At 29.8% G+C, this 26,181-nt stretch overlaps 1 protein-coding gene and 1 long non-coding RNA gene across 4 annotated transcripts in view; one reads left to right on the plus strand and one right to left on the minus strand.

Moving 5' to 3' along the window:
- The window catches only part of Ptpmeg2 (Protein tyrosine phosphatase Meg2), a 343,669-nt gene that overhangs the window by 122,922 nt on the left and 194,566 nt on the right, over positions 1–26,181 (plus strand). The window contains exon 1 of one of the 3 annotated variants that reach the window (XM_075302917.1): positions 1,177–1,596. The exons of the other annotated variants lie outside the window; for them this stretch is intronic. Within the exon in view, the coding sequence (XP_075159032.1) occupies positions 1,549–1,596 (48 nt within the window). The 5' untranslated portion in view covers positions 1,177–1,548. Of the gene's footprint in view, positions 1–1,176; positions 1,597–26,181 lie in introns of those variants that run through there. 3 annotated transcript variants of the gene reach the window in all.
- On the minus strand, positions 7,049–9,883 carry LOC142232196 (uncharacterized). Its single transcript, XR_012721054.1, has 7 exons — positions 9,556–9,883; positions 9,159–9,490; positions 8,763–9,094; positions 8,378–8,698; positions 7,993–8,313; positions 7,608–7,928; positions 7,049–7,543 (listed from the first exon to the last, which is right to left on the minus strand). It is a non-coding gene; the product is annotated as an uncharacterized LOC142232196 (long non-coding RNA).

Here is a 26,181-nt window from a genome sequence, read left to right on the forward strand (position 1 = left end):
GAGAAATTTTTCGATATAAATAAAATTTTGACAAAATTTTCTTTTGACAAAATGTTGTATAGAAATAAAATTTTTAGAAAATTTTCTATAGAAATAAAATTTTGACATAATTTTCTCTAGAAATAAAATTTTGACAAAATTTTCTATAGAAATAAAATTTTGAAAAAATTTTCTATAGAAATAAAATTGTGAGAAAATTTTCTAAAGAAATAAAATGTTGACAAATTTTTCTGTAGAAATAAAATTTTGACATAATTTTCTCTAGAAATAAAATTTTGACAAAATTTTCTATAGAAATAAAATTTTGAAAAAATTTTGTATAGAAATAAAATTGTGAGAAAATTTTCTAAAGAAATAAAATGTTGACAAATTTTTCTGTAGAAATAAAATTTTGACAAAATTATATATGGCCCAATACTTGTTTTTTATTTTATTTTTGTTATCATAAAAATTAATACATTTTTTTATTTGATTATTTTTTTTTTTCAAATTTCATTAATATTTTAATTTAATTGATAATTAATATTGGTGTTATTATTCAATGTTCATAAATAGCTAAAAAGAATCTGAATATAAGTTCGAACGATTGGCCAAGACTTTTAAGGATTTATGGCTTCCAAAAAAAAAAAAAACAAAAACAAAAAAAGAAACGGTAATGTGTTTTGAGGTCGGCATGGCCCTACACCTACTAACCACACTAAAGGCCGGCTATTTATTTTCCCTTTTATTGGAAACCAGAAGGGGGAAAGGAAAGTCGCAACGACAACATTTGTTTAGACTTGATTATATTCCAATGAATTTTGTGTAATGTATTGGTGGCTTGTTTTAGTGTGGAACCACCTTTAATGTTGCTGGGTGGTTGCAGATCACCAAACGACTGGATATAGTCATCGTCAGAGTTGCTGCTGCAGTGTATCATCATTGTTGTTATCGAAGGCAACGCATACGCTATTGTCTGCGTCAGCGTTAACTTGTCCAATGCACATGGCTTTTGTGATACCAAGTCAGTCATCCAGCCAGAGAAGCAGTTGTTATGATTGGGGTGTTTAGTTGCTGACTTTCGTCCCTTTCCATCATTAATTCTGATATGAAAGTTTTCAGTTATGATTCAAACGCGAACCGGGTCGGGCTTAGTTGAATTGAAAAAAAAAAAAACCAAACCAGCAACATTTCCGTTCGTCTTGTCTTTGGAGAACACCACAATCTAATGGGATGATATTTTTCGCTCCAGTGATCTCACTTGAAATCAAGCCAAGTCAATCAATCAGTTCTCCTAGTGTGTGCGTGTGCGTTTGTGTGCTCAAAGAGATTTGAAGTGAAATTATTAGAAAGCCCTAAAGAAAAAGCAACAACACCATCTCAAAATTAATTTCAAATCTATTCAAATTTATCTACGGGCACTAATGTGGTGTTCAGCCAAAATAGAGCTAATTAACAGCTGTTTACTTAAAAAAGAGATCAAAAATTTCGAAACACAAAATTCGAAACAAACTTGCAATCTTATAATAAAAGTGAAGTGAATTTCCTCAAGGGTAATAAAAGTAAACGATGGTGCAAATGATTTTGTGTAATTCAAGCCGGGAGCAATATAAGCAGGTTCGTTAAACCCTCGCCTCGAAAGAAAGAGCATCATGTGTTGTGTATTGTTTTTTTTTTAATATTCAAATATAAATGGATACGTGTAAAGAGATTTTATTATAGACAGACTATCTTACCATGGGGCTACTGTAAATTTAATTAAATTTCCTCAGATGTTTTTATATTTAATTTAATATGTACTCACCGACAACGTACTCGCAAAGAAAAGAATACTTTGCTGCTGAACGAAATTTTAGACAAACGAAATTCCCCTTTGTTTTTAAGTAATTTCTTTTAAGAAGTTTTCTCCAATTTTTATACCCTAAGCCACATATTGGTTAGGATATAATATCTTTGATCCGCAAGAAACTGCGCCTACAAAAAATATCGGTAAATAAAAATATATACCGATGGACTCACCTCCTGAGTCGATGTAGCGCTTGGTGTCCGTCCATCCATCTGTCCTAGTAGTTTGGGTTCGCCAGATTCCGCACCCAAAGATGGAATATGATCACCCCAAACTTATTCTTAGAGAGAAATATTATTTTTAGACAGTGAAAGGGACGTCACAAAAAAATCGTATTGTATTTACCTTAAAAGACCAGATTTTTCAGAACATTCAACTAACACAACACACTCCAAAAAACAATTGCTTCTGCAACATATACCCCAAACACATTTTCCCTCAAGTATATATATTTTTAGGATTGGTCCAAACAAAATATTATTTGTATTGTTCAAACATATTATGTTTCACCTTAGGCATACACTGGTAAAAAAAAAAATCATGAAATTTTCTTCCATTATTTTACTTGCAGCATACAGGCAGGTCTATTTTTCTACACACATATATGTTTATAGGCTATTTCTAAATTAATTATGTTTACATCCAAACATATTATATTTACATAAATGTTATGTCCCAAACATAATATGTTGTAACATATTAACATATATGTCCCAAACATGTTATGCTAGTTTATCAACACTTGCACTTAAAAATATTCCAAACATATAATTTTTACACCCAAACATATGAAAAACAGTATTTTTCGTCCGTGTAGAGACGAGGGTATTATGATGTCGGCAGTGTACAAAAACATTTTGTCACATGTGATATTGCCATAAGCATTCTGGGAAATGCTGTATGGATGGCTCATTCAGCGCGATCATGACCTCCAGCACACGTCTAAGATAGTAAAACAATGGATTTCCGCTGAAAAATTGCGAGTGCTTGCATCCAAACTTATCATATTTACATAAATGTTATGTGCCAAACATAATATGTTCTAACCTATTAACATATATGTCGCACACATGTTAGCTAGTTTATGAACATTATATAGGTTAGACTATTCAGTCCATTGTGATACCACATTGGTGAACATTATATGCTTGCACTTAAAAATAATGTGTTAAAAAAATTGAGCACCCAAACATCTAAAAAACCATATTTTTCGTCCGTGCACTCTCTATCATTATTTTTTAGTGTGGGTCACACGGGGCTTCATCACGCAGGTATCGCTTTCGGTGTTATCACCCATTGAAGGATAAAGTAGGAGTGGTGTACGGTATGGTATAGACGATATGATATAGTCGGCCCGACCTACTTTCTACCTTACTCATTTGTTGTTTGTCTAAATATTGGTCTGAGACCCCATAAAGTATGTATAATCTGGGTCGAGGGGAAATTCTGGGTCGATCTAGCGATGTCGGTACATCTGCACAAATCACACTAACTTCCTAAAAATCTACTATCGACTTGAAACTTAGCACAAGTATTTGTTATTGATGTAGTCCACAGAAAAAAATTTCACGAAATTTTTTCCAATTAAAATTTTAATTGAGTTTTAAAAAATATTCAATTAAAAATTTAATTGAATCAACAAATTTTTTAATTGAAACAAAAATCAATCACAAAAATTTATAGTATCAATCAATTTTTTAATTGGATCAATTAATTTTTTAATTGACCTTCAATTAATTTTTTAATTAATACTATCATTTCTGTGATTGAAGACATTTCAATTAAAAAATTAATTGGATCAATTAATTTCGTGATTGAATCAGAAAAAAATTTTTTGTGTGTCCTATGGTATTGGACGACTATTAGGAATAGCCCCATACAAATCGAACCCAAGTTTTGTCTTGCAAAGCCTCTTGAAAGAGAAATTTTCATCCGATCCCGTAATTTTAGTAAATATATGTTCTCTAACCACCATACACGAACTGGTCCATATCGGTCAATAATTATATATAGCCCCCATACAAATCGATCCCAATATTTGCTTTACGAAGCTTCCAGGAAGGTCAAATTTCATCCGACCCGGTTTGAAATTTGACACGTGATATGCTATCTAACAACCATGCAAAAATTTGTCAGTATCGGTCCATAATTATATATAGCTCCCATATAAACTGACACCAAGATTTGACTCCGGAAGCCCTTTCATCCGATCCGGTTGAAATTATGTAAGTGATGTATTGTATACCCTTACAGAAAAAAATGTTCCAAAAATTTTTCCAATTAATGTCTTAATCGAGTTTTAAAAAATATTCAATTGATTCAACAAATTTTTGTAATTGACACAAAAATCGATGACAAAAATTAATAGTATCAATTAATTTTTTAATTGGATAAATTAATTTTTCGATTGATACTATCATTTCTGTGATTGAAGACATTTCAATTGAAACATTAATTGGATCAATTAATTTCGTGATTGAATCAGAAAAATAAATTTTTTGTGTGATCAAACAACAGTGCAGATATTTGCGTACGAGTCCATAATTAAGTATAGCTCCCATATAAACAAGATTCGGCTTCAGAAACCTCGTGGAGGAGATTCATTCGATCCTGTTAAAATTCTGAACGCGGCGTTATTATATGTCCTCTAAAAACCATGTAAAAATTGATTCATATCGGTCCATAATTATATATAGCCCCATATAAACCGATCCCAGATTTGACCTCCAGAAGGTTTTGGAAGAGTAAATTTCGTCCGTTTGCTACAGTGGTGGTCATACAATTAGAAACGCTATTTGTAAATTGAATTTTTGTATCACCTTAGCTACTATAGAGCAAAATTTAAGTAAATATGCAATACATATTATAGGCACCACCAGTGTTGCCAGTATTTTTCTGGCTTTTGTCCCCAAATTATTGTGTTTTCGTCCCAACAAAATTCCAAATTGAAATTTAAATTCCTTACAAAAATCCCCATTACAAGTTTTTTTTGAAAAAAAAAAATATATTCAATTAGTAAAATTGGGTGGCCAAAGTTGGTAGACTTCTACCAGAAATTGTAGTTTTTATATTGTTTTGTAAATTGGTAGAAGTTTTGACGTTTTGGTAGATTTTGCAAAGAGGTTCTTCATTTTCTATAGACATAAACTCCAGACAAAATTTTCTATATCGAAATAAAATTTTGAGAAAATGTTCTATCCATGTTTAGGAACGAAAATTTACTTTTAAATGTTCAAGTAGTAAAATTGGATGGTAGAGACACGTTGCCAAAGTTGGTAGAATTCTACCAGAAATTGTAGATTTTTCGATTGAGAAATGACATTTTAACCAAATTTTTGATAGAAATAAAATGTTGACATAATTTTCTATGGAAAAAAATTTTGACAAAATTTTCTATGGAAAAAAATTTGATAAAATGTTCTATAGAAATAAAGTTTTAACAAAATTTTCTATAGAAATAAATTTGTGACCAAATTTTCTATAGAAACCAAAGTCCGGCATCGTGAAGCTGGTATCGAATTCCAAACGTCCCTTATATTTCGAAAGTGATCTTCATTATTTTTAGGAGTCTTTGTTTACAAAATTTGTGACCAAATTTTCTATAGAAATAAATTGAAATTGACAAAATTTTCTATAGAAATAAAATTTTGACAAAATTATCTATACAAAAAAAATGTTGACAAAATTATCTATAAAAATAAAATTTTGGCAAATTTTTCTATAGAAATAAAATTTTGACAAAATTTTCTATGGAAAAAAATTTGATAAAATGTTCTATAGAAATAAAATTTTAACAAAATTTTCTATAGAAATAAATTGTTGACAAAAAATTCTATAGAAATAAATTTTTGACCAACTTTTCTATAGAAATAAATTGAAATTGACTAAATTTTCTATAGAAATAAAATTTTATAAAATTTTCTATAGAAAAAAATATTGACAAATTTATCTATAAAAATAAAATTTTGACAAAATTTTCTATAGAATTAAAATTTTGACAAAATTTTCTATAGAAATAAAATTTTGGCAAAATTTTCTATAGAAATAAAATTTTGACGAAATTTTCTATAGAAATAAATTGAAATTGACTAAATTGGAACACAATTTTACTAAAAACAAAATATGGGAAACATTTAAATGTGAAGCAATTTTAAGGAAACTTTGCAAAAGTTTATTTATGATTTATCGCTCGATATATATGTATTAGAAGTTTAGGAAAATTAGAGCCATTTTTACAACTTTTCGACTAAGCAGTGGCGATTTACAAGGAAAATGTTGGTATTTTGACCATTTTTGTCGAAGTCAGAAAAACATATATATGAGAGCTATATCTAAATCTAATTGTACTCCTTGTGCAAAATTTCAACCAAATTGGGCCACAACTCTGGCTTCTGGGGCCATATAAGTCCATATCGGGCGAAAAATATATATGGAAGCTATATCTAAATCTGAACCGATTTCAATCAAATTTGGCACACATGACTATACTACCAATTGTACTCCTAGTGCAAAATTTCAACCAAATTCGGCCAAAAATCTGGCTTCTGGGGCCATATAAGTCCATATCGGGCGAAAGATATATATGGGAGCTATATCTAAATCTGAACCGATTTCAATAAAATTTTGCACACTTTACTATACGACTAAGTGTTATGTTTGTGCAAAATTTCAAGCAAACAAGTATAAAACTCTGGCTGCTGGGTCCATATCAGTGCATATCGGGCGAAAGATATATATGGGAGCTATATCTAAATCTGAATCGATTTCTTCCAAAATCAATAGGGTTCTATTCTGACCCAAATTAGGAACATGTGCCAAATTTGAAGGCGATTGGACTTAAATTGCGACCTAGACTTTATATTATATTTGTATAAATGTTATGTCCCAAACATAATATCCCAATAAACACAAACGTTTGAAAAATACTAAAATTCAATAATTTTTCAAACATTTTTTCAAAGAATTAGGGTAATATTCAAGTTGAGAAATTGTTGAGAAAATCGCGTTCTCAACAAAAAACAGACATTACCCTCAACAGTAAAATTCAACAAAATAGCAATAATTTCTCAATTGTAATCCTCAAATTTAAATGCATCGCTACTCAATAATTTCTCAAACAGTTTTCAATGTGAGAAAAATAAAAAACTAGCATTGTTGCGAATACTTTCAAACCACAATTTGTATGAAAGTCAATCCTAGTTCTAACTGAAAGTCAATACTAAATTTCTAGGGATTTTGTAAATTTTATTATTTTTTCGTTAACAAATATAATAATCTTAAAAATAACATTAATAATATATGAAAATAATAATATTATACCAATCAAAATGTAATTATCTTATTAAACGTATTAATAAATAAAACTATGAATACAACTTTAAATATCTTAAACATTTTTACATGTATAATTCCATTTCCTCCATAATGTTGGTGTCATTAATATGCTGGCAATTTGAAATAATTACTATCGAGGATCTTGCTGGCTTGTGTGTTAGAATAGATTCCAGCAAGAGGAAATCACAAAATATCAAACTGATGACGGGTAAATTGATGTAATGCACATTTTCATCCAGAAGTTCTTGATATAGGAATTGTTGCACTTTGTTTTAATTGGTTGCACTTTGTAAGTTTTCTGAAAACTTTTCTTTGTTGTTTCCTTCATCGGTTTTTCATCGGCCAACATCTTCCAAGAATATACCATTCAATGATTTTAGTTTTCTGCAAAACAATCGAGTTTTGTGATTTCCATTATGTTTTCATTTCACTTTTTATTTTGACTTACCAATTTGTATTTCTTCCAACTGACCACGTACTTCGTGATTTCCTCAAGAATGTTGGTGTTACAAAATTGTTGTTATTAAAATACTGGCAATTTTCAGGAACTTGATGACCAGATAATTGGAATAAATTTCCAGCAATTTCAATTCACAAAATAACAAATTAAACCGATGATGCACATTTTCACCCAGAAGTTCTTGATATAGGAATTGTTGCACTTTGTTTTAGTTGGTTGCACTTTGTAAGTTTTCTGAAAACTTTTCTTTGTTGTTTCCTTCATCGGCCAACATCTTCCAAGAATATACCATTCAATGATTTTAGTTTTCTGCAAAACAATCGAGTTTTGTGATTTCCATTATGTTTTCATTTCACTTTTTATTTTGACTTACCAATTTGTATTTCTTCCAACTGACCACGTACTTCGTGATTTCCTCAAGAATGTTGGTGTTACAAAATTGTTGTTATTAAAATACTGGCAATTTTCAGGAACTTGATGACCAGATAATTGGAATAAATTTCCAGCAATTTCAATTCACAAAATAACAAATTAAACCGATGATGCACATTTTCACCCAGAAGTTCTTGATATAGGAATTGTTGCACTTTGTTTTAGTTGGTTGCACTTTGTAAGTTTTCTGAAAACTTTTCTTTGTTGTTTCCTTCATCGGCCAACATCTTCCAAGAATATACCATTCAATGATTTTAGTTTTCTGCAAAACAATCGAGTTTTGTGATTTCCATTATGTTTTCATTTCACTTTTTATTTTGACTTACCAATTTGTATTTCTTCCAACTGACCACGTACTTCGTGATTTCCTCAAGAATGTTGGTGTTACAAAATTGTTGTTATTAAAATACTGGCAATTTTCAGGAACTTGATGACCAGATAATTGGAATAAATTTCCAGCAATTTCAATTCACAAAATAACAAATTAAACCGATGATGCACATTTTCACCCAGAAGTTCTTGATATAGGAATTGTTGCACTTTGTTTTAGTTGGTTGCACTTTGTAAGTTTTCTGAAAACTTTTCTTTGTTGTTTCCTTCATCGGCCAACATCTTCCAAGAATATACCATTCAATGATTTTAGTTTTCTGCAAAACAATCGAGTTTTGTGATTTCCATTATGTTTTCATTTCACTTTTTATTTTGACTTACCAATTTGTATTTCTTCCAACTGACCAGGTACTTCGTGATTTCCTCAAGAACGTTGGTATTACAAAATTGTTGTTATTAAAATACTGGCAATTTTCAGGAACTTGATGGCCAGATAATTGGAATAAATTTCCAGCAATTTCAATTCACAAAATAACAAATTAAACCGATGATGCACATTTTCATCCAGAAGTCCTTGATATAGGAATTGTTGCACTTTGTTTTAGTTGGTTGCACTTTGTAAGTTTTCTGAAAACTTTTCTTTGTTGTTTCCTTCATCGGTTTTTCATCGGCCAACATCTTCCAAGAATATACCATTCAATGATTTTAGTTTTCTGCAAAACAATCGAGTTTTGTGATTTCCATTATATTTTCATTTCACTTTTTATTTTGACTTACCAATTTGTATTTCTTCCAACTGACCACGTACTTCGTGATTTCCTCAAGAACGTTGGTGTTACAAAATTGTTGTTATTAAAATACTGGCAATTTTCAGGAACTTGATGGCCAGATAATTGGAATAAATTTCCAGCAATTTCAATGCACAAAATAACAAATTAAACCGATGATGCGATCATCCAGTAGTTGTTGATATGGAAAAGCATAAATACCAAGTTTTTTTGGTTGCACTTTGATTTATGGAAACTTTCTCTTCTCGATAAGCCACTACCATTTTTCATCGGCCAGCCTCTTAATGTGTCCAAGAATCAGCATCCAAATATTTTAGTTGTCTGCAAAGAGATTTGAGTTTAGTGACTTCCTTCAAGTTTTCATTTCGTGTTTTAGTTTTACTTACCAATTATTATAAGCAATTTCAATTGATTATTAAAAAATTTCCACATTTTTGTATTTCTTCCACGAACTTTGTTGTCCAAAGTAGTATTGAAAACCATGTGGTTTTTTCGTTGCATTTCAGGGTAGTGTTTTGTCAAAGTTTTCTCCAATTATCTTCAACACATTTTCAAAGTTTTCGTCAACATTTTGCCAAATTGGTTGTAATTCGCAAACAATTTGAAGATGAATTGAAGATGAGCTTTTTCAAGTCAAGTTGAATTTATGTTGAAAATGATATTTACCCTCAAACTGAAGAGGTGTTGCATTTGAAAAACGCTCATCCTGTGTTTATTGGGATGTTCTAACCTATTAACATATATGTTATGCTAGTTTATGAACATTATATGTTTGCACTTAAAAATAATGTGTTAAAAAATTTGAGCACCCAAACATATAAAAAACCGTCCTTCGTCCGTGCACTCTCTATCATTATTTTTTAGTGTGGGTCACACGGGGCCTCATCACGCAGGTATCGCTTTCGGTGTTATCACCCATTGGAGGATAAAGTAGGAGTGGTGTACGGTATGGTATAGACGATATGATATAGTCGGCCCGACCTACTTTCTACTTTACTTATTTGTTATACCCTTCACCATAGTATGGAAGATATACTTAATTTGTCACTCTGTTTGTAAAACATCGAAATATTGGTCTCAGACCCCATAAAGTATATATAATCTGGGTCGTGGGGAAATTCTGGGTCGATCTAGCGATGTCGGTACATCTGTACAAATCACACTAACTTCCTAAAAATCTACTATCGACTTGAAACTTAGCACAAGTAGTTGTTATTGATGTAAGTCCTATGGAACATGTGCAAAATTTGAAGGCGATTGGACTTAAATTGCGACCTAGTCTTTGATCACAAAAATGTGTTCACAGACAGACGGACGGACATGGTTATATCGATTCAGGGACCCACCCTAAGCATTATGGCCAAAGACACCATGTGTCTATCTCGTCTCCTTCTGGGTGTAACAAACATATGCACTAACTTATAATACCCTGTCCCACAGTGTGGCGCAGGATATAAATATTGACAAAATTATCTATAAAAATAAAATTTTGACAAAATTTCCTATAGTATAAAATTTTGACAAAATTTCCTATAGTAATAAAATTTTGACAAAACTTGCTATAGAAATAAAATGTCGACAAAATTTTCTATGGAAAAAAATTGTTGACAAAATTTTCTAAGGAAAAAAAATTTGACAAAATTTTTTATAGAAATAAAATTTTATTGAAAAAGATTAAAACGATTTCTCGAAAACAAAAATCCACAAATTTATGGAAATTCCCCATGTCCCCAACTCAAAAACTTCGTCCTCATTCACGAAAAAATATCCCCAATTTGGGGGGAAATCCCCATTACTGGCAACACTGGGTACCACTTTATCTTATATATCCCAGTCATTTGTTCTATGTTTTGTCTTATTCCCGAATATGGCTTATTACAGTTTCTTCTTAAATCCAAAATTGTATTTGTCATAGAATTAAAAACGAAAACAAACATTCAATTTTATTTCCAATTTTCTGCGAATAAATTGTTGTATTAATTTAAATTAATATAACAAGAAACAAAAATAAACGTAGTATTTTGTTAGGTAACCCTTATTTTTAATAACTTCGGCCAATCTTCGTGGTAAACACTCAACCAAAGTCCGGCATCGTGAAGCTGGTATCGAATTCCAAACGTCCCTTATATTTCGAAAGTGATCTTCATTATTTTTAGGAGTCTTTGTTTACAAAATTCGTTCCACATCCCCCTATAAGTTTTCTATGGGATTTAAATTAGAGGTGTGCACGTGAGTAATATTTTACTCACGCTCACGCACACTCACGAAAAGAAAACTTGTACTCACGCACTCGTGACTCACGAAAAATACCGTGACTCACGAAAAATATCGTGACTCACGAAATATATCGTGACTCACGAATAATTTTATGAGTAATTTACCTGAAGGGCGTATCTGAAATCATGAGCACGATTAAAATCGAGAGCTTTATTAAACTCTTAACATCCCAGGTGTCACTAAAATTGCAAGTGAATTTATTTATTTATTTATTTATCAATGAATTACATTTACAACAAAATTATAAATATAATTGTAAGCTATGCCTGCTAGGGTCTTAAGCTTGTTAGGAATTAAAACAAAAAATGTGAATTAGATAAGTATTGTGTTTTTAAAGTTATATTGAATTGTAGAGGCTACACACAAAAAAATTTTTTTCTGGTTCAATCACGAAATTAATTGATCCAATTAATTTTTTAATTGAAATGTCTTCAATCACCGAAATGATAGTATCAATTAAAAAATTAATTGAAGGTCAATTAAAAAATTAATTGATCCAATTAAAAAATTAATTGATACTATTGATTTTTGTGATTGATTTTTGTTTCAATTAAAAAATTTTTTGAATCAATTAAATTTTTAATTGAATATTTTTTAAAACTCAATTAAAATTTTAATTGGAAAAATTTTCGTGAAATTTTTTTCTGTGTACTTTTTTTAAGGAAGTTTACGATTTCAGACTTATTACAATCTGAGTACAAATTATTCAAATATCCAAGTGAATTTAACTTTTAAGCATTTTATGTTGGAGAGCGGTTTATTTTCGTGAGCGTAATTCGTTACTCACACACAAGCACGAAGATATTGTTTTCGTGACTCACCCTCACGCACGACATTTTGGTTTGTTAATCACACTCACACCTCTAATTTAAATCCGGACTTTGCGTTGGCCAGGACAAAACCGTGGTAAACCATTGTTTTACTACACGCGAAATGTGGTTCGGATCGTTATCCTTTTGAACAATGGCAACCGGCATATTTGCGAATGAGAATGGTTCCATTGAGTTGTTTTTCTAGGTTTTGGCTCGTTTGGGGGTTCTCGCACCTACCTCTATCTCGATAAGTTTGTACCGCTCCAAAAACCATTTTCTTAGAACAACAAAATCGTTTTGCTATGGCGGACATTGACTGCCTTTCTTCGTAATAGCAGCGTACACACAAAAAAATTTTTTTCTGATTCAATCACGAAATTAATTGATCCAATTAATTTTTTAATTGTGTTTTTAAAGTTATATTGAATTGTAGAGGCTACTTTTTTTAAGGAAGTTTACGATTTCAGACTTATTACAATCTGAGTACAAATTATTCAAATATCCAAGTGAATTTAACTTTTAAGCATTTTATGTTGGAGAGCGGTATTATTTTCGTGAGCGTAATTCGTTACTCACACACAAGCACGAAGATATTGTTTTCGTGACTCACCCTCACGCACGACATTTTGGTTTGTTAATCACACTCACACCTCTAATTTAAATCCGGACTTTGCGTTGGCCAGGACAAAACCGTGGTAAACCATTGTTTTACTACACGCGAAATGTGGTTCGGATCGTTATCCTTTTGAACAATGGCAACCGGCATATTTGCGAATGAGAATGGTTCCATTTAGTTGTTTTTCTAGGTTTTGGCTCGTTTGGGGGTTCTCGCACCTACCTCTATCTCGATAAGTTTGTACCGCTCCAAAAACCATTTTTTTCTGATTCAATCACGAAATTAATTGATCCAATTAATTTTTTAATTGAAATGTCTTCAATCACGAAAATGATAGTATCAATCACAGTTTTAATTGGGCATAGAAAAAATTCTTGATTAAAAAATGAATTGATTTCATTACCAAATTTCAATTAATTTTTTAATTGATTCAATTAAAAATTTAATTGATATTGATTGCAAAACTCAATTAATTTAGTAATTAAAAAAGGTAACTATTTTCAATTACATTCTGAATTGGCTTAGAAATTTTATTTGGATTAACAATTGATTGTTTGAAAAAAATTTTAATTAAAAATTAAAAAAAAATGTTCATCACTTTTTTAATTGACTTAGTCTTCCGAATTTGATTAAAAGTTAATTGTATCAATTAACTTTTTAATTAAAAATTTTAAAATTTTCAATCATTGGCTTAATTAACTTAATGTTTCTATCTTGATTAAAAAGTTAATTGTACCAATTAATTTATTAATTGAACAAAATTTCAACTTCAATTAACTTTTTAATTGGATATATTTTGGTGATATTTTTTCTGTGTACAATCAATTTGCCCCATATTTAATCTGAATTATTTTATAATTTAGTTGGATGTTAATTAAAAACCAAAAAAAAAAACCTCAACTTACCTTGAGGCTAACAAAATTGTCTACAATTATAACGGCGTTTCTAATTATATGACCTCACTCAAGAACACGTGTAAGACAAATTCACTCAATTATTCCAAAATGGTGCAAGTGTTAATTTCAATATACAATTGCAACAACATGTTGAACTGTAGTGAGAACATAACGGGAATATCGGAAAAGAGAGAGAGATGCACTTTGGGAATGTTGTCAACTCAAATGAAGTTTTGCACAAACACTCATACCATTAGGTTTAGCGAAATTTCACCATCCACATAATTATCTTACAAATCACACTTGCCGCGTTTTATTTATTTTTGTATTTTTAAATATTTATTCAAATTTAAATTGTCCATTGACAGAGTGATGATTCACAATGAACAAGAAAAAAACGAAGTGGCACACAATAAAAATTATGAATTTATTATGGATACTTATGAAAACGGCTTATCCAAAAGAGGGTTTACGTTTCAATTTGAAACTCGTAATGCAAATTTTTCGATTAAGAAAATGAGGCAAAAATTATGGTGGCTAGCGGATTTCGGATTCAAACTAAAACTCATAAATTTATATTGTTTAACGTCTCATTTTGTCTGTTATCTTTCAGTTGATGGTGATACAGACATTTCTTGTTCCTTCTGTCTTAATTGCATTGACTTCAAATTGCTTGCCAAAACGAAATGCTACTACTAACAACAACAAAAATGAAGAACACGTTTCGTATATTAACTCTGTTGTCATTTTTATTTTTATTTTAGTGTTAATTCTTAAAATAATATATGTATAACAAAGATAGCATAATTAAATTTTAAATGTGATTAACTCTTTGTGCATGTTTTATTGGATTATTTATCTAACATATAACAGAGTTTATCAAACTCCATCACGTGCGAATTGGAAGTGCATTTGCATTTAGTTTTTATGAAAGTAGCGGTTATTTATTTTTTTATATGCAAATTAACTAATAATTAAAATTTCTCACAAAGTCTTCTTTGATATGTCCTCTAACATCTGCCAAATGTGACAAACATTTCTATACAAAAACAAGTAAGGAAAGTCTAAAGTCGGGCGAGGCCGACTGTATTATACCCTGCACCACTTTGTTGATCTAAATTTTCGATACCATATCATATCCGTCAAATGTGTTGGGGCTATATATAAAGGTTTGTCCCAAATACATAAATTTAAATATCACTCGATCTGGAAGAATTTGATAGACTTCTACAAAATCTATAGACTCAAAATTTAAGTGGCTAATGCACTAGGGTGGAACACAATGTTAGTAAAAAACCAGTAAGGAAAGTCTAAAGTCGGGCGGGGCCGACTATATTATACCCTGCACCACTTTGTAGATCTAAATTTTCGATACCATATCACATCTGTCAAATGTGTTGGGGGCTATATATAAAGGTTTGTCCCAAATACATACATTTAAATATCATTCGATCTGGACAGAATTTGATAGACTCTACAAAATGTATAGACTTAAAATTTAATTTTACATACAAATGCACAAACTTATTATACCCTGTACCACAGTAGTGGTGAAGGGTATAAATATGGGAAACATATAAATCTGAAGCAATTTTAAGGAAATTTCGCAAAAGTTTATTTATGATTTATCGCTCGATATATATGTATTAGAAGTTTAAGAAAATTAGGTTCATTTTTTCAACTATTCGACTAAGCAGTGGCGATTTTACAAGGGAAATTTTGGTATTTTGACCATTTTTGTCGAAATCAGAAAAACATATATATGGGAGCTATATCTAAATCTGAACCGATTTCAACCAAATTTGACACGCATAGCTACAATGCTAATTCTACTCCCTGTGCAAAATTTCAACTAAATCGGAGCAAAAAATTAGCCTCTGTGGTCATATGAGTGTAAATCGGGCGAAAGCTATATATGGGAGCTATATCTAAATCTGAACCGATTCCAACCAAATTTGGCACGTATAGCAACAATGCTAATTCTACTCCCTGTGCAAAATTTCAATTAAATCGGAGTAATAGATTGGCCTCTGTGGTCATATGAGTGTAAATCGGGCGAAAGCTATATATGGGAGCTATATCTAAATCTGAACCGATTTCCTCCAAATATGACACGCATAGCTATAATGCTAATTTTACTGCCTGTGCAAAATTTCAACTAAATCGGAGCAAAAAATTGGCCTCTGTGGACAAAGGAGTGTAAATCGGTCGAAAGCTATATATGGGAGCTATATCTAAATCTGAACCGATTTGGATGATATTTTGCAAGTTTTTCGAGACTCATAAAATATTGAGATGTACGGAATTTGTGGAAGATCGGTTGATATACACGCCAATTATGACCAGATCGGTGAAAAATATATATGGCAGCTATATCTAAATCTGAACCGATTTTTTCCAAAATCAATAGGGATCGTCTTTGAGCCGAAACAGGACCCCATACCAAATTTTAGGACAATCGGACTAAAACTGCGAGCTGTACTTTGCACACAAAAATACATCAACAGACAGACAGACAGACGGACAGACAGACAGACAGACAGACGGACATTGATAAATCGACTCAGAATTTAATTCTAAGACGATCGGTATACTAAACGATGGGTCTCAGACTTTTCCTTCTTGGCGTTACATACAAATGCACAAACTTATTATACCCTGTACCACAGTAGTGGTGAAGGGAGACTAAGTCAGTTAAAAAAAGTGATGAACATTTCTTAATCCAAATAAAAACTCTAAGCCAATTCAGAAAGTAATTGAAAATAGTTACCTTTTTAAATAAAAAATTAATTGGGGTTTGCATTCAAAATCAATTAAATTTTTAATTGAATCAATTAAAAAATTAATTGAAAATTGCTAATGACATCAATTATTTTTTTAATCAAGAATTTTTTCTATGCCCAATTAAAACTGTGATTGATACTATCATTTTCGTGATTGAAGACATTTCAATTAAAAAATTAATTGGATCAATTAATTTCGTGATTGAATCAGAATTTTTTTTTTGTGTTTAGTACACACAAAAAATTTTTTTTCTGATTCAATCACCAAATTAATTGATCCAATTAATTTTTTAATTGAAATGTCTTCAATCACGAAAATGATAGTATCAATCACAGTTTTAATTGGGCATAGAAAAAAATCTTGATTAAAAAATTAATTGATTTTTTCAGCAAATTTCAATTAATTTTTTAATTGATTCAATTAAAAATTTAATTGATGTTGATTGCAAAACTCAATTAATTTATTAATTAAAAAAGGTAACTATTTTTAATTACTTTCTGAATTGGCTTAGGGTTTTTATTTGGATTAACAAATGATTGTTTGAAATACATTTTTAATTAGTCTTCCGAATTAGATTAAAAAGTTAATTGTATCAATTAATTTTTTAATTACAAATTTTAAAATTTTCAATCATTGACTTAATTAACTTAATGTTTCTATCATGATTAAAAAGTTAATTGTATCAATTAATTTATTAATTGAAAAAATTTTCAACTTCAATTAACTTTTTAATTGGAAATATTTTGGTGATATTTTTTTCTGTGTAGGCTTCGCCCAGCATTAACTTTGAGATTTTTTTTTTTTTAATTTTCATTTAAAAATGTAATTCTCGATATTATAAAGAAAAATACAAATTAAACGTATTTATAAACGAATTTTTGTTACCTTACAATCATTTCATTTCCATTTCATCAAATACCAAACCTTGAAATTTCGCAGTTAAGGGAATCCCCCCAGTTTTTTTTTACTATCAAACATTTTTCACTCAAATAATTACATACACACAAAACATTTTTTTTCTGATTCAATCACGAAATTAATTGATCCAATTAATTTTTTAATTGAAATGTCTTCAATCACGAAAATGATAGTATCAATCACAGTTTTAATTGGGCATAGAAAAAAAATCTTGATTAAAAAATTAATTGATTTCATTACCAAATTTCAATTAATTTTTTAATTGATTCAATTAAAAATTTAATTGATGTTGATTGCAAAACTCAATTAATTTATTAATTAAAAAAGGTAACTATTTTCAATTACCTTTTGAATTGGCTTAGAATTTTTATTTGGATTAACAATTGATTGTTTGAAAAAAAATTTTAATTAAAAATTTAAAAAAATGTTAATCATTTTTATACCCACCACCATAGGATGGGGGTATATTAACTTTGTCATTCCGTTTGTAACACATCGAAATATTGCTCTAAGACCCCATAAAGTATATATATTCTGGGTCGTGGTGAAATTCTGAGTCGATCTGAGCATGTCCGTCCGTCCGTCCGTCCGTCTGTTGAAATCACGCTAACTTCCGAACGAAACAAGCTATCGACTTGAAACTTGGCACAAGTAGTTGTTATTGATGTAGGTCGGATGGTATTGCAAATGGGCCACATCGGTCCATTTTTACGTATAGCCCCCATATAAACGGACCCCAAAATTTGGCTTGCGAGGCCTCTAAGAGAAGCAAATTTCATCCGATCCGGCTGAAATTTGGTACATGGTGTTAGTATATGGTCCACATCGGTCCATAATTATATATAGCCCCCATATAAACCGATCCCCCGATTTGGCTTTCGAGGCCCCTAAGAGAAGCAAATTTCATCCGATCCGGCTGAAGTTTGGTACATGGTGTTAGTATATGGTCTCTAACAACCATGCAAAAATTGGTCCACATCGGTCCATAATTATATATAGCCCCCATATAAACCGATCCCCCGATTTGGCTTGCGAGGCCCCTAAGAGAAGCAAATTTCATCCGATCCGGCTGAAATTTGGTACATGGTGTCAGTATATGGTGACTAACAACCATGCAAAAATTGGTCCACATCGGTCCATAATTATATATAGCCCCCATATAAACCGATCCCCCGATTTGGCTTGCGAGACCTCTAAGAGAAGCAAATTTCATCCGATCCGGCTGAAATTTGGTACGTGATGTTAGTATATGGTCTCTAACAACCATGCAAAAATTGGTCCACATCGGTTCATAATTATATATAGCCCCCATATAAACCGATCACCAGATTTGACCTCCGGAACCTCTTGGAAGACCAAAATTCATCTGATTCAGTTGAAATTTGGTACGTGGTGTTAATATATGGCCTCAAACTCCCATGCAAAAATTGGTCGATATCGGTCCATAATTATATATAGGCCCCATATAAACCGATCCCCAGATTTGACCTCCAGAGCCCCTTGGAAGAGCAAAATTCTTCCCATTCGGTTGAAATTTGGTACGTGATGTTAGTATATGGTATCCAACAACCATGCAGGAATAAGAAGTTTTAAGATACCACAACCCAAGTAATTCGATTGTGGATGACAGTCTTTCGTAGAAGTTTCTACGCAATCCATGGTGGTGGGTACATAAGATTCGGCCTGGCCGAACTTGCGGCCGTATATACTTGTTTTAACTGACTTAGTCTTCCGAATATGATTAAAAGTTTATTGTATCAATTAACTTTTTAATTAAAAATTTTAAAATTTTCAATCATTGACTTAATTAACTTAATGTTTCCATCTTGATTAAAAAGTTAATTGTACCAATTAATTTATTAATTGAAAAAAAAATTCAACTTCAATTAACTTTTTAATTGGAAATATTTTGGTGATATTTTTTTCTGTGTACTTTTAGGCGATACACTTGAACGGTTGAATGGATGAAATGATATGAGAAGAAATAAATGCTCAGCAAAGAGAAAATAGGTTACATTGTATAGTTTTTCTTCGAAAAGTTGGGCACGAGAGCAATGTCGACCAATGCAAAGATTGGAAGAGCGACGAAAATCCTATTAGGTGACCCAGATAGGAAAAAGAGAGGAGAACTACTCAAGGAAAGTGGGATGACAGTCAGCAGGACCGTGGGAATAATGACCGGATTGAGAGCACATCTATACGATCAGCAAAGCAGGGCTGCCAATTTTGCCGATTTATCGGCATTTTGCCGATTTTTGACTCAGTTTCCGATTTTTGCCTCGAAAATGACGATATTTACTCGGTTAAAAAATTTGGAAAAATCGATCGAAATCGAAATCTTAACCGATTTCGATTCAATGTTGCTTACTTTAAGGGTACTTAATTATTTTGTATTTAAGGGTACTTAATTGCTTTGTAGTTAAGGGTACTCAATTACTATTTAGCTCAATACGACCCCATTTCTTGAAATCGGGCTATGCATATATATGGGGGCTATATATATCTGTGATTCGATGTTTTCCAAATTGAATAGCGTTCGTCCTTGTGCCCAAAAAGCACTGAACCAAGTTTCATCAAAATAATTGCGACCGGAATCCTGCGAACAATACAAAGACAGACGGACCGATGAACGGACGAATACGAATAGATCGACTCGGGTGATCGACTCAGGTGATTCTGAGTCGATCAGTATGTTTTATGGAGTCCAAAGTCAATAAAAGTTATTATTCTCTAAACACTATGTGGGTTAGGATATAAAATCTGGATGCTTTTATTTTAATATTATTTAAATTCCCGATTTTTGGGATGTGCCGATTATGACGAGTTTTTCGGGAAAAAGTGACGATTTTTCTTAAAATTGTATTGGCAGCCCTATAGCAGAGGATGGTGGCGTGTTTTGAGGATGAATGGGTCTCGGAATACTACCTTTGTTACTGCCATGCCTTTACTAGGTAAAGAGTTAACCATATCCGAGAAGAGATGATTCGGGACCTAGTCCTGCTCTGGGAAACAAGGACTGGAAATAAATTAGATAATTTGTTGGGGATACAGAATTCCTGGAACAAAAGAAGGGTACGATGGAAAGAAGAAGTTAGAGCACACTTTATTGAGATCAGACCAGATTTAATACCACAGTAATTGGGCACAGGGTAATTAATAATTTTCAGATATGTGTTATACACACGGTTGCCACTCATGCCAAAAATACCAAAATTTTAAGAAAATTTTACCAAAAATCTACCAAATTTGGAAAAAAAATGTATTTTGAAGTTTTTGATCAAATTTTTGTGATTAGTAGTTTTTCATATTAATCACAGACATTTTTACATCCAAAGTAATTTTTTATTTTTTTTTGTTTCATTTTTTGCAATATTATTATGATCTCTTCTATTACCGACACTTTTTTGAATTGTTATAACTATTTTAGCGTCCACCAACAAGGAATAGTTACTACTTTTACAAAAAGGCAAAACTTACTCACAATGGACTTTGATAGTATGAACTAACACGAAATTTAAATTTTTAAAGATATTGCATTTAAAACAAATTTCGACAAAATTTCAATTTTATACAAATTTTGTCAAAATTGTATTTCTATAGAAATTTTTCTCAAAATTTTGTTTCTCTCGAAAATGTTCTCAAAATTTTATTTCTATAGAAAATGTTGTCAAAATTTTATTACTATAGAAATTTTTTTTCAAAATTTTATTTCTATAGACATTTTTGTCAAAAATGTATTTCTTTAGAAAATTTTGTCAAAATTGTATTTCTATAGAAAATTTTCTTAAAGTTGTATTTCTATAGAACATTTTTTCAAAATTAAATTTCTATAGAAAATTTTCTCATTTTGTTTTTATTTCTGTAGAAAATTTTCTTAAAATTTTATTTCTATAGAAAATTTTGTCAAAATTTTATTTCTATAAAAAACTTTCTCAAAATTGTATTACTATAGAAAATTTTCTAAAAATTTTATTTCTAAAAAATTTTCTTAAAATTTTATTTCTGTAGAAAATTTTCTCAAAATTTTATTTCTATAGAAAATTTTCTCAAAATTTTATTTCTATAGAAAATGTTATTAAAGTTTTATTTCTATAGAAATTTTTTTCTCAATTTTTTTTTCAATAGGAAATTTTCTCTAAATTTAATTTCTATAGAAAATTTTCCTAAAATTTTATTTCTATAGAAAATTTTGTCAAAATTTTATTTCTATAGAATATTTTGTCAAAATTTTATTTCTATAGAACATTTTTTCAAAATTAAATTTCTATAAAAAAATTTCTCAAAATTTTTTAATTTTGTTTTTATTTCTGTAGAAAATTTTATTTCTGTAGAAAATTTTATTTCTGTAGAAAATTTTCTCAAAATTTTATTTCTATAGAAAATTTTGTCAAAATTTTATTTCTATAAAAATTTTTCTCAAAAATTTTATTACTATAGAAAATTTTCTAAAAATTTTATTTCTAAAAAATTTTATTTCTGTAGAAAATTTTCTCAAAATTTTATTTCTATAGAAAATTTTCTCAAAATTTTATTTCTTTAGAAAATTTTCTCAAAATTTTATTTCTATACAAATGTTTTCTAAATTTTTATTGCTATAGAATTTTTTGTCAAAATTTTATTTCCATAGAAAATTGTCTCAAAATTATATTTCTATAGAAAATTTTCTCACAATTTTATTTCTATAGAAAATTTGTCAACATTTTATTTCTATAGAAAATTTTGTCAAAATTTTATTTCCATAGAAAATTTTGTCAAAATTTTATTTCTATGGAAAATTTTGTCAAAATTTTATTTCTATAGAAAATTTTGTCAAAATTTTATTTCTACAGACATATTTATTAAAGTTTTATTTCTGTAGAAAGTTTTTTCTCAAAATTTTATTTCTGTAGTAAATTTTGTCAAAATTTTTTTTCTATAGAAAATTTTCTTAAAATTTTATTTCTATAGAAAATTTTGTCAAAATTTTATTCCTATTTTGTCAAAATTTTATTTCTATGGAAAATTTTCTTAAAATTTTATTTCTATAGAAAATTTTGTCAAAATTTTATTCCTATAGAAAATTTTGTCAAAATTTTATTTCTATGGAAAATTTTGTCAAAATTTTACTTCTATAGAAAATTTGTCAACATTTTATTTCCATAGAAAATTGATTTATTTCCATACAAAATGTTTTCTAAATTTTTATTTCTTTAGATTTTTTTTGTCAAAATTTTATTTCATTAGAATATTTTCTCAATTTTTTTTTTCTATAGAAAATTTTATTTCTATAGAAAATTTTATTTCTATAGAAAATTTTCTTAAAATTTTATTTCTATAGAAAATTTTCTCAAACTTTTATTTCTATAGAAGATTTTGTTAAAATTTTATTTCTATAGAAAATTTTGTCAAAATTATATTTCTATAGAAAATTTTGTCAAAATTTTATTTCTATAGAAAATTTTGTCAAAATTTTATTTCTATAGAAAATTTTGTCAAAATTTTATTTCTATAAAAAAATTTTGTCAAAATTTTATTTCTATAGAAAATTTTCTGAAAATTTTATTTCTATAGAAAATTTTCTCAAAATTTTATTTCTATAAAAAATTTTTTTATATTTCTATAGAAAATTTTCTTAAAATGTTATTTCTATAGAAAATTGAAGTACCTCTTGAAGAGGAATATATTGCAAAATCTATAGAAACATCAAGAATTCTACCGATCTACCAAGCAGTAAAAAATCTATAATTTTTGGTAGAATGGGAACCGTGGTTATACATCGTTGGTAAGGTCTTGAAGATTACTTTCGTTGCTGCAAAATTTAATTTATTTAACAAAACGAGTCAAAATTAAAAAAAAGAAAAATTTAATTTAAAAAAAATGTCGCCATAGCCGAGGGGACCAATTTTAGAGGCTGTGAATAGGGATCCTGTTCCCCTAGGGTCTCAAAATTTGGCTCACCATTTGGAATAATCGATGTTTTTTAGAACATTTAGTTTTTTCCTATAATTTAATAGTATAATTAATTCTTCGTTGACAATTCAAAAGCCAAAAATTTCAAATGTTGAATTAAAAATTTTTAACAACCATCCATATATGATTAATTTAATGCAACATATCAGTTATCTAGTTAATCTCGATTTCTGGCAGTTTATCATAGAATTAAAAAGAAAAATAAATAAAATTTCCATTAATAAATAATGCATGACAATTACAATTAGCTAATGAAGTCAGTTTAATTTAATGCGTCATCATAATCTTTGACATGTGGTAATGAAATTATTGACTACGAACTGTCATATTTTTTATATATAAACCGATCAAAATAGTAATTTGTTATGAATAACCGTAGAAGGGAAAATCAAATACACATATTTTAATTTTCGAATAGACATCGGGCATATATCCTACACCCTCAAAAAAAATCGCTTCTTTAACACATGTTCCAAACATATTTTGCAGGAAGCACATATATTATTGGATACTGCCGAAACATTAATATGTTTGTTTTATGTGAACATATTATATGTTTGGAAGCATTTTGAGCCCAAAAATATTATATGCCTGGAAGAATTTTTCCCAAAGACGATTGTGCTCATTCCCTAACATACTCGTTATTTTCACTTCCACGAAATATATTTGTTCTTGGCACCTTTTTCTGTAATACAAATAATGTTGAAGAAATTATTCACTTTTATAAATTTTTTAAATTTTACCTTTCGCCTGCACGGAGAATCGAACCGAGGACCATACAGTTTGTAAGCCAACACGCTATCCACTGGGCTACGCAGCTGTTATGGTCACCAGCAGATAATTATCGTTATAAGTTACATTTATATAGCATAGTTTGCAGCGCCCACGAGCCCATGCAAACATAACATTATTTAACAGAAAAATACATTTATTTGCCACGTGGAGCAGTGGTTAGCATGTCTGCCTTGCATGCAAAGGGTCGCGGGTTCAATCCCTGCTCCGACCGAACACTTTTTTTCTTTTTTTTATTTATACTATATTAAATTTTTATAATGAAACTTCGAAATGTGGGTTATTAATGATTTATAGTCAGTAACAGTGATATAAACGAAATTGACTGATTGCATAAAATATTATTTTTTTATTGCAAAAATAACAATTTTGTAACAAAAACTGTTTTTGGTACAAAACTTTAAAATTTGGAAGGAATTCAAAAACTCTAACAAAGGGAGAACGTGGAGTCGAGTATAAACATAAATAATAAATATAAATAATTTTATAATATAAATAAATAATTTTATAATATAAACATAAATTTATTTAGGCGTGAACAGTTTTTTACTAGCATTTAACACCATCGCTCTAAAATGCCTTTTATTTTTCTTTAATAATTCATTTTAAAGAAAATAAACTTTTTAAATTATTTTAGCTGGAAAACTCGAACTTAATGCCCGCTTTTATATTTGAAGGTGTCCGTCAACTCCTCGTGGACTACTTATTAATAAAGAGGAACTAAACTTTGTTTTTATACATTTTACTGTGTAATTTTTCAATATTTTCTCCTTATTTCATTTTACTGTCCCAACTCTAAAAAGAGTATAGTGCCCTTTCGTTATTTTTATGAAGACCCCTGATTTCTTTTAACGAACCAAGAAAAAAATTGTGCCCGTAATGCCAAAATGATAAACAAAACACATGTCCACACATACATAAAATGCTGCTCTCAAGGCGAAAACATATGCTGTTTGTTTTTCAAATGTCTATTCTCTTGGTTGCGAATGTGCATTCTCTTTATTCAAATTAAATAATATTTAGACTTAAGCATATCAAATTTTTGGCCTTATCATAAAACAGTTTTCCGAAACAACATACAAGCGGTTTCACAGAAATTGTTCTCTTTTGATTCTTTCGCTGTGTTATGTTGATATCTTTTGTCAACTCTCCCGGTTTCCACCTCTATTTCTTTCTCTATACTCTCTCTGTCGCTTTGAATAAAATATCACAACATATGTATGTTTAGTCGAAATTTGTAAATTTATATATATTTGCATTCACACATATGATTTTTATGAAACATGCATGCCCCAAACATAATATATTCTAACATATTAACACAGATGTCCCAAACATTTAGTGTTAGTTTAGGAACATTACATGTTTGCACTTAAATATATTGTGTTTTAAAATTGTGCCCGAAACACATTTTGTTTATATCGGAACATATGAACAACATATTTTTCTAAGAGTGTACAATAGGGTGTATCAAAAGTTTTCAAATTCTGGGTGGCTGATGTAATACAACAGGGCAAAACGCATTTTTTTTATTTTTGTTTAAATTTTATTGTTCAAAAGCAAAAAATGTCGCAAAAGAGATGAAATTTTAGAATCGTTTCGATTTGATCGAATTGGCCACCTTTGGCTCGAAGCATGGCCTTCAAACGGCCGACAATGCCATTACACCCTCCACGAAAATTTCTCTGCGGAATTTTGGTCCTTTAGTGCCAACCTTACTCTCTAAAATACCCAATGCATAAAAATCCAACGAATTGATATCCGAAGATTTTGATGGCCATTGAGCGGTAGAAATGAAGCGATGAACTTTCTTGTTGAACCATTCTCGGTTGACGCGTTCTGAGCGTGATAGTTATGAGCCCTGTTGAAATGTTCATGGTTTGCGACACAAGTGTTTGTCTGCCCAGGACTTCAATACAGTTTTTAGGATATTTTCCCGATAATATTCTGCATTTATTTTGACCCCAT

The sequence above is a fragment of the Haematobia irritans genome, chromosome 3, assembly GCF_050003625.1.
Source record: "Haematobia irritans isolate KBUSLIRL chromosome 3, ASM5000362v1, whole genome shotgun sequence".
In the NCBI taxonomy this organism is placed as follows: Eukaryota; Metazoa; Arthropoda; class Insecta; order Diptera; family Muscidae; genus Haematobia; species Haematobia irritans.